Source organism: Halyomorpha halys, unplaced genomic scaffold (genome assembly GCF_000696795.3).
Source record: "Halyomorpha halys isolate HHAL.00 unplaced genomic scaffold, Hhal_1.1 Scaffold1779.1, whole genome shotgun sequence".
NCBI classification, from domain to species: domain Eukaryota; kingdom Metazoa; phylum Arthropoda; class Insecta; order Hemiptera; family Pentatomidae; genus Halyomorpha; species Halyomorpha halys.
In genome coordinates, this window is record NW_027114365.1 from 28,583 (window position 1) to 38,444 (window position 9,862).

At 31.2% G+C, this 9,862-nt stretch overlaps 1 protein-coding gene across 1 annotated transcript in view; it reads left to right on the top strand.

The window, feature by feature from the left end:
- The window catches only part of LOC106690622 (CTTNBP2 N-terminal-like protein), a gene marked incomplete at its 5' end in the record, with an annotated part of 87,652 nt that overhangs the window by 3,869 nt on the left and 73,921 nt on the right, over positions 1-9,862 (top strand). Inside the window, 1 exon segment of the mRNA XM_067051561.1 lies at positions 4,481-4,585. Within this exon segment, the coding sequence (XP_066907662.1) occupies positions 4,481-4,585 (105 nt within the window).

Below are 9,862 nucleotides of genomic sequence, written 5' to 3' on the forward strand. Positions count from 1 at the left end.
ATAAATTTGACTGAGAATTCCGTCAATCATAAAGTTGATAAAGACTGCATCTCCCTTACATATCGACACATTTTGAACATAATAAAATCCTCATAATACTTTTTTTCTCTTTTTTCTGCATTTCAGAAGCCCACTTTCTTGTCATATCTTTTATTCTTGTTTCTCTAAATTCTCACCTTTTCTTTAATTATTTTTATATTTACTATCCTTCCTGTTTCATTAATATTCAAGTATCTTATTTTTTAATTTATATTCATGTGTTACCTTCTTAAGTTTACTTATATTAATTACTTTATTATTAATTTTCAATTATATTTTACACTTTTCTGTATCCCCACTCATTTGGTATATTGTGTTTCTTAATCACTTACACACATTGTATCCCATTATTTTATACTTTATTTTTCCTTTGTTTTTCTATCTGAGTTTTTTTGTTTGTTTTTTTTTTTTTATTAATTGTTCACCTAATTTAAATACTTTTTTACTATGTTTATTTTAAAATTATTTTTGCTATTGTGGCATAACTCCCATCCCCACTCCTCCCAATACAAACCGTCACTGTCTTTGACTGCCATCAAAACAGATATGCATTCTGTCTCATCATTTGATTTGAATTTTCTTTTTTTTTCATCTCTTTATTTGTACTTTCTTTAATATTTCTTCTCTTATCTATCTGTTACTATTACCCTTTTCATTTACTATTTACAACCTTTAATTTTTCTTATTATATTTTACTTTTCATTTTATACCCCTGTTATTTTCCACTTACGTTTTTTCTTTTTTCCTTTTTGTAACTATGTCAAGTGTTTGTATCTTTTATAGCCCTGACGAAGCCCTGCAACGTGGGGCGAAACATTGGCTCAATAAAAATAGTATAATTATTTACTATTTGAGTTTTTTTTTACCGCACCCGGACCATATTCCATTCATATATTTATTTTCATTTTTTTTTTTTTTTCAGCACTTTAATAATATCACTTGTAGAATTTTCTCTATTTACACCTCTTCTTTTTTTATAACTCAAACTTTATTGACTATTTTTTTCAGATTTTGATAACTCAAGCTACAAAGCCCTTGTAATTTCTTATTATTATCACATTCTATGTAATCATAGCAGTATATAAAATATTGTTATTCTCTATCCCTCAACCTTTATCCTTTTACTTACATTTCCATTTACCACCCCATAGTTATGACTACTGTCCTTAATTCCTGTCACGTTAATGTACAATCCCTTATTCCCCACTTTGATGAATTCATGATAATTGATAATTATTACCACATCATCACAGTATCCAAAACGTGGCTTAAACCCTTTATTCCTTCCTCTCAAGTTTCTATTCCCAATTAAAATTTCTTTCATCAAGACAGATCCGATCGCACTGGAGGTGGAGTTGGGTTGTATGTGCATGTTAGTCTCAAGGTCAAAATCATACTCCAATCCCCTTCTAACATTCCCCATGCAGAATACATGTTTGTTAAAATTTCAACCATATCCTCTCCTGTATTATTTGCTGCCACGTATCGACCTCCCCGAGTTCCACTCAATAACACCTTCGAATTCTCCCTTGTCCAACTCATTACCACTTATTCCTATATTATTACCCCTTACCTGTGGAGTCCCTCAAGGTTCATTGCTTTCCCTCACCCTTTTCGCTATCTACATCAATGACCTTTCCATCCTTATCCAACATTCTCAATGCCATTTGTACGCTGATGATTTCCAAATTTACCTTTCTTTCCCACCTTCTGACCTGGCTTAAGTTGAATGCAGAGAAGACTAAGGCAATCGTAATAGGATCCAATCAACTCCTGAAAACTATTCCTCTTATTTCATCTTATTCCTAAACAACAGTCCAATACAATTCCATCCATACGTTAAAAACCTTGGTGTCACTATAGACCAAACCCTCTCTTGGAAAAACCATGTCTCCTATATTTCTCGTCGTTCCTTCCCCACCCTAAAGGGTTTCAATTATTTTTGTCACCTATTTCCTTTTGAAACTTGTAGGCTCCTGGTTACTTCCTTAATATTCCCTCACTTTGACAATTGCTGTGTGGTTTACGGGGGTGTCTCTGAGGATCTTGAAGCAAAATTAAAACGGTTAATTAATTGCTTTGTACAATTCATCTTTGGGGTCTCCAGGAACGTCTCTGTCACCCGATTTTATGAAGAATTGAAGTGGCTTTATCCCTCCTTTCATTGTAAATATTTTCTTGCTTCCTTCCTCTACCAAGATGTCCAATCCTGTTGTCCATCGTACATCTCTGATATACTTCAATTTAAGTCCTTAGTGCATTTCCGAAATACCCGCTCATGGCCTTCAGACTTATATGTAACTGCCCATCGAACCGCAGCCTTTGGTAGATCTTTCCTCATCCCTATGTAATTCTATTCCCTCCTTCTTTTGTAGTTCTAACACCCTTCCAACCTTCAAATTCAGTATCTTCAACCACCTTCTGTCCACCCAATTTCGGCAGAATAACTATTGGAAGTTTCAAACAATAGTTATTTTGTTCATTTTTATCTTTTCAAATTCATTGTTTTATTATTTTTTATAATTTCATTTTTATTTTGTATTTTACTCTAAGGCTTTAAAGCCTAATTTTGATGCCTGCATACTATTCTAAAGGGATCAATCCCAGAATAAATGAAGAATATTATTATTATTATTATAGTGCTCATAATAATATAGGTGCAAAAATCAGCATTTAGGGTTGTTCAGGGTGATAGTTTTGAACGATAGCAGCCACTTCCACGATGCAGGTTGGAGGATAGTTGTCATTATGGCATTTAGTGTCATCCCACTACAATCACACATGGTCTGGTGTGATAGTTGATAACACATGAAATGGCAGTGAAGCTGTTTTAATATTAACTATTGTTTAGGTAATTCTGTTTCAAACCATCCAGTCATAAATTAACAACTGTCGATTTTAAGATTGCTTGCTCAGGTATCGATTTATTTTAACTTTTTTGATTTTTAATGTTTTGGTATCTCTTTATATATTTTCGGAGTTGCAGAAAATGAAAAAGCTATCGGTTTTAAGATAGCATCTACACATTATTTAACTTTTCTGATTTGTTACATATTAGGATCCATTTAGATGTTTTCTGAGGTGCAGAAAAAAGAACGGTATTGGTTTTAAGATTGTGACCTTGCATACAAATTTAATTTTAATTTTTTGGATTTTTAATATTTTTGAATTCTTTCCTAACTACTTAAAGGGTTATTAATTAGAAATTCTATGAGTTTAAGATTTCTATTTATGTAGTTGTTTTCAATTATTATAGTGAGTATTATATTAAATATGATATTATTATTGATCAATATTAAAATTGATAATATTTTCCTTTTAAGCATCACAGTAAATATATATAGGAACCCTCATACATTAGAAATCCAAGAAAGTAATATAAATCGAGTGGCAGGGGCGTGTTCTTAAAATCGATAGAAATTTTATTTTTGCACCTCAAAAAACAAGTTAAGGGACCTTAATATATATAGTAGTCCGAATAGTTGAAATAAATCGATAGGTAGGTGCACATTATTAAAATCGATAGCATTTTCATTTTTTGCTACACAGAAAACATGTACTGGGACCTTCATATATTAGAAATCCAAAAAGTTGATATAAATTCTTTTGTATTAGTAATCCAGTACTTAAAATAAAATTATTGCTTCCTCCCTACCAAATAGTATACTTCCTTTCCTGTTGTCACTGAATATGTTGTACAACTGAAATAACTAATTTGTTTCCCTTAGTTTCATTTAAAAAATTTAGAACTAACCTGTTTTATTAAAACTTCTAACCTGAAGCATTCCTTACACAGAGACTTGAATGTTGGACCAATAATCCTTGGATAGCAAGCATTTCACTTCAGTGAGATCAATGACGGTTAGTGATGTTGGAAATAATAATATAACAGTGTTTTCCAATCTTTGTCACACTATCCATTGTGTCTAGAGGGCCAATCATTGGTCAGCTGATATATTGTACCTAGCAGAGAACTTATAAGGTTCTACCAACCATTCCCAAGATTTGGGACCCCATATTTGATGGGCCTTGCACCACGTATATAAGGAAATAAATAAAGAAGTTTTGTAGCCAAGCCAACTTTAACTAGCTTTCGACTGCTACGGCGTTGGTTGGAATCTAACCTGGTGGGTTGGCAGAAATTTGACCCCCACCACGGTTAGAATAGAGTGGTACTCTATAGATAATCTCCCCTTCTCTCTCCCTCACCCCTCCTTATGTCATGAATGACCTGGAAAAAAAATATATTTGTTCCATCAGGAAGAAGCAGGGTAGCTCAACAGGTTAGGCACTGGACTGTTAACACCCAGACTTGGGTTTGAGTCCAGCTTTGTGATAATTTATTTATTGTGTTATATCAGCCTTAAAATGCCTTTATTACTCATTTCATATGATAATTATAACGCGTCCTCATTATTAAGTGAAAATATTTTATGACTAGGTTATTGAGGAACTAATTTTGGAAAAAAGGAAACATGAGCATGACACAGCTCAAGGAGATGATATAACTTATGGCTTAGAGAAAGAACGTTCACGTTTAAAGCAAGTATGTATTGAAATTTATTTAGTTTTAGATTATAAATATGTAAATCTTGTATCTAAAATTGTAAAAACCAAAGTTCATATTCTTTCATTTAATAGCCTCAATCATATTTTATATTATCATTTATTGAATTTTTATTTTTGTACCTTTCAAACTAGGCGAGAAGTTTCAAAAATGAATTTAGAGTAATGTACGTTTAATCTGTGCCTTTATTTTATACAAAGAAAATGATCATATCACATAAAATTTTTTTTTCATTTTATTCCCCTGTTTTCCTGCCGATTCGGCTCTTATGTTTGCTTCACTTATTTTTGTAAAATATTGAAATTTCTCATTCAATAAAAGGAAACAAACACATATGTATACATCTTATCAGGAAAGGAAGACCTTGGCAAGGGGTTAGACCCATCAACTAATTTAATTTTTATCTTTAGACTACTTGTATTATAATCCACATCATTCTTAAGTTTTTAATATTAATTAATGTAACTATAAAGAAATGTTATGTTATCCTTGAATTTTACCACAATACTGAAACTGATACATAAATAGAGACCATATTTTTATTAATAGTAATAATGAACAAAGCTATCAAGGCTAAGCATGTATTATTTCCTAAAACACATAATGAATCTGTACATAGCTCAATGGAACCAGTACCAGCCACCTATAAGTTTAGTAGCCCTTAACAAAATACCTTACATATTAATTCATTTAAGCCTCTGGGATTCTGTAATCTAGAGCTACCTCCAATATATTTTTGCAATATACAAGACTTAGTGGGATTCAGTCAAGAATTCGCAGGCAAATAACTTTAAAATGTTCATATTTTGTCATTAATTATTATGAGAGATAGTTGACCGTGGATAATTTATACGAGGAGAAGATGGATGGGGGGTGTGATCAAAATAAAACACAAATAAGTTGAAGTAACTTATTTAATCGTGCCAACGTTTCGGCCAGAATTTCTAGCCTTCATCAGGGCTAAGAACAGAACAAGATAACAACCAATGAATACAGAAAATGAAAAATAAAATATAAACAGAATGACATAAAGTAAATAATTGTACAGAATGGAATTGATAAAATAAAGTGATGAGAGAAGTGGAAAATAAAATCTATACATAGGTAATTGAATAAGTAGGCAAAATAACATAATTATGGAAATAAAATAAAAAGTTATATAATGCAAAGAAATATGAATATATTATATATATGTATATATAGTTGACCATAAAAATTTAAATATAAGAAGATGGTCAAGGTTGCGGTCAAAAAAGGAACAAATAGTTTAAAAAGTATTTTAATGTCCAACGTTTCGCCCCACTTTGCAGGGCTTCATCAGGGCTAAAAAGATACAAAAAAAAAACTGAGAATATTATAACAATAAGGTAATTTAAGCTAGGATAAATATTATGTAAAAATAAAGTGATAAGAAATTACATAGAAATAAAAGGAAAGAAGACATAAAATAGTATCAGTATAAAATAAACTTGAATAAACAATGATAAGAATAAAAAGTAAGTAACAGTGGCAAGAGTAAAAATTTTAAAAAATACATAAAATATACAGTTAAAAAAGTACAGGATACGTACGTAAAACAAAAAACTATACGGAAAAAAAAAAGAAGAAGAAAGTAAAGATTAAATAAATAAACGTCTTGAAAGAATAAATAAAAATAAAAATAATAATAATGATAATAAATGAGCAAAGAACAAATCAGGACCACCTACCTGTTCAAAGAGAAAGGTTGAACAGAAGGCGACAATAAAGCAGAAGCGTGGAGGAGTGGGGAGGAGGTGGCCAGCCGTTTAACGGCTATATTTCTATTTCAAATACGTCGCGTATACAGGAAGTAGTCATAAAGATATGACGAAAAATGAAAAATACTCTAAGGAGTAAAGGAAGGTTACAAGTGAGGTTGTAATAAAAGTGTATAAATAGTGGTAAAAGAGAAATAATTTGACTGTGATTTTTAATGTATTTTTGACTTATTAGATATAAATGTTTTGACCTGGGCAGAATAGCCTGTATGAAGTTTTTAAAATGGTTAAATGATATGTCTCATAGTAAATTAAGATTGTCCCTGAAGATGGCCGAATTGGCCGAAACGTTGGACGTGTAAATGAAATAAATGTTTTGAGACTATAATTTAGATAGTTTTTGAATTATTTAGTAAAAAATTGCCAGTCTCAAGAAAGAATTTTAAGATTATAAATCATTATTATTATTTTTATTTTTATTTATTCTTTCAAGACGTTTATTTATTTAATCTTTACTTTCTTCTTCTTCTTTTTTTTTTTTCCGTATATAGTTTTTTGTTTTACGTACGTTCCTGTACTTTTTTAACTGTATATTTTATGTATTTTTTAAAATTTTTACTCTTGCCACTGTTACTTATTTTTTATTCTTATCATTGTTTATTCAAGTTTATTTTATACTGATACTATTTTATGTCTTCCTTCCTTTTATTTATATGTAATTTATTATCACTTTATTTTTACATAATATTTATCCTAGCTTAAATTACCTTATTGTTGTAATATTCTCATTTTTTTTTTTTTTTTATCTTTTTAGCCCTGATGAAGCCCTGCAAAGTGGGGCGAAACGTCGGACATTAAAATACTTTTTAAACTATTTGTTCCTTTTTTGACTGCAACCCTGACCACCTTCTTATATTTATATGAATATATTAGTTTATTAATAATTTAAAAATTGTGATTATGGAAAGAAAAATAAATTGAGAGAAAGAAAATATATGTAACAAATGAAATATGTAACTATGATATTAGCTAAAGAGACAAAACATAAGTAAAGTTTATCAAAAGAAATGAATAGAAAAAAAAAATAATAATTTGAAAACAACAATAATAGTGTATGGTGAACATAACTAATAACGTGGGTAAGGAAAATCGACAAAAGAATAGAAAAGAATGGGGGAGGGTAAAATAAAGATAAGTGGAAAAAAAAAATAAAACATAAAACGAACCTGTTAGCCTGAAATCTTACCTCCAAGTCGCTTCGGTGTCGCCAACGGCCAAACTCTGAATTAAAAAATACGTTAGAAAGATGACAAAGTGCTTTTTAAGAGGAAACGTTACAAGTGGATAAAAAAAAAAAGTAAAAAGTAGAAAATATTTAAAAAATTTAGAAGGGGAAATCGTGTGAGATGGTGAGAACAAATGGTTTTAGAAAATGTTAAAAATATATATATGTTACAAGGATGACGAAGTACTGGAAGATGACAAAGTGTCATAAGTATTTATCAACAGTTAAAAAGAGGAAACGTTAAGAGGGTGGCGACAAATGTGTTAGAAAAAGTTAAAAAAGTGAAATAATATGTTACAAAGTGGGGGGAAAAATAAAATAAATAAATTTTAAAAAAATTAATAAAAAATAAAAATTACTTTTTTAATAAGTTAACTATTTGCGAATATGTTAATGATAAGTTGTGCTTGTCGGTTTTTAAATTGACAGAAGAATGTTCTAATTGGATATAGAAGCTTTCAGAGATGTGCCTTTTGTCATGGTTACGAACTGTAGCAAGTTCAACGCTGCAGAACGTTTTGTCAAAATCGAAGGAATGATTTAAAGAAAGAGAATGTTCCGAAAGTTTTGAGGCAGAATGATTATGTGATGAGGAAACAGAATATTTATGTTCTGTTCATATTTTGTCATAAAATGAGTTTCACTAATAAAGAAAAGTATAAAAAGACTGTTATCTAATTCTTGATCCATATTCATAATTTCCAATGTTATCAGCTCAAAAAAGGAAAAACGATACGGAGTTGTCTTAAGAGGTCTTCTTACTACAAGATTTTTCTGAATACTATCAATAAGAGTAAGAAGAAGTAACAGGTGAGACATGTCTCTTGTGTACTATACTCCATTAAAAAGTATCGTCTACCACATTTGAATTCTATTGGAATTACTTTGCTTGATATTTGTGCAAGGCACAATATTCAAATACATGCACCAAATGAACTTACTTTTTACAGACCAGGCAGTAAATCAAACATTCTGGATATCTTATTAACAAACAATTTTGGTTTCCTTCAAGTGATCACAGCTTTGAATTCGGTCCATATCCCTATATTAATTCATTTCTCAACTGAGATAATCAATGAAATGATGAGAAAATCCCTGATTAATGAAGTGATCAACTGAGAAATGTACAAAATTCTTGTCGATGAGAAATTAAAAGCTGAAAAAAAAAACATTTTTCTTCTGCTCAAGAAATCGATGCAAATATAGTGAGGCTAGGTGAATCTATCTCAAACATTTTACATGAGGCAACTGTATGACCTTTCCAGTTAAAAGAAAAAACAATATTTAGCAGCTGCCTAAAATCAATCCTACTAAAAATGAAAGAAAAATATTATGCAAGGAGGCAGTGGATGTGCACTAGCAACCCTGTTCACAAAAAGAAATGGAACCACCTCAAACACGAAACAAAAAAGGATCTGGATGAATGGGCATGTATTAAATATCAAAGATATGTAGAAGATTTAGACCCAAAGGACATGTTGGATTTACACATCCGATTTTGTAAATTTATTCAATCTCATTTACTACGTCTCCCTCAATGTGAAATAAAGACATTGTGAATCACATGTTGCAACCTGTCATCACAGCCGCTCGTCACATGTCTCTCGACTGCCTGGTCACTTGTTCGACCGCCAAATTCACCTTCATTATGCTGGCCAGCGTTCTTCAGAAGAACCACTGGACAGACAAATCCATGCCGGTACTCCACAAGGTTCAGTACTTTCTCCCATTTTGTTTAACTTCTACCTTCGACATCATGCAGTCCACACACACCTCCATAGCTATGTTCGCTGACGATACAGCTGTATTCTTTCAACATGATGACATAATAATCGCTAGAAACACTTTGCAAAGTCACCTTAATGATCTAGAACAATATTTCACTTAATGGATGGTTGATTAGCTTGAACATTGAAAAATGTAACTCAAAAGTTTTTACTCTCAGATCCCCACCAGACCCACTAGAACTAGTCCTCAAAGGTTAAAATGTGAAACTGAATCCTACCAGTGAAACAGTAAAATACCCGGGAATTCACCTCGATCGCCACCTTACCTGGAATCACCATATCAACATCAAACCTACGCAAGGTTAGCAATACTATACTATGTTGGGGCGAGGGGCTTTTCTTAAATGAAAACAACTTACCTCTTCCCCATAAGAAAATTGTTCGCTGGTTCGTTGAGATAATAAAAAAAATAAAACGGAGGACCTGCAAAGATTATAAACACAAA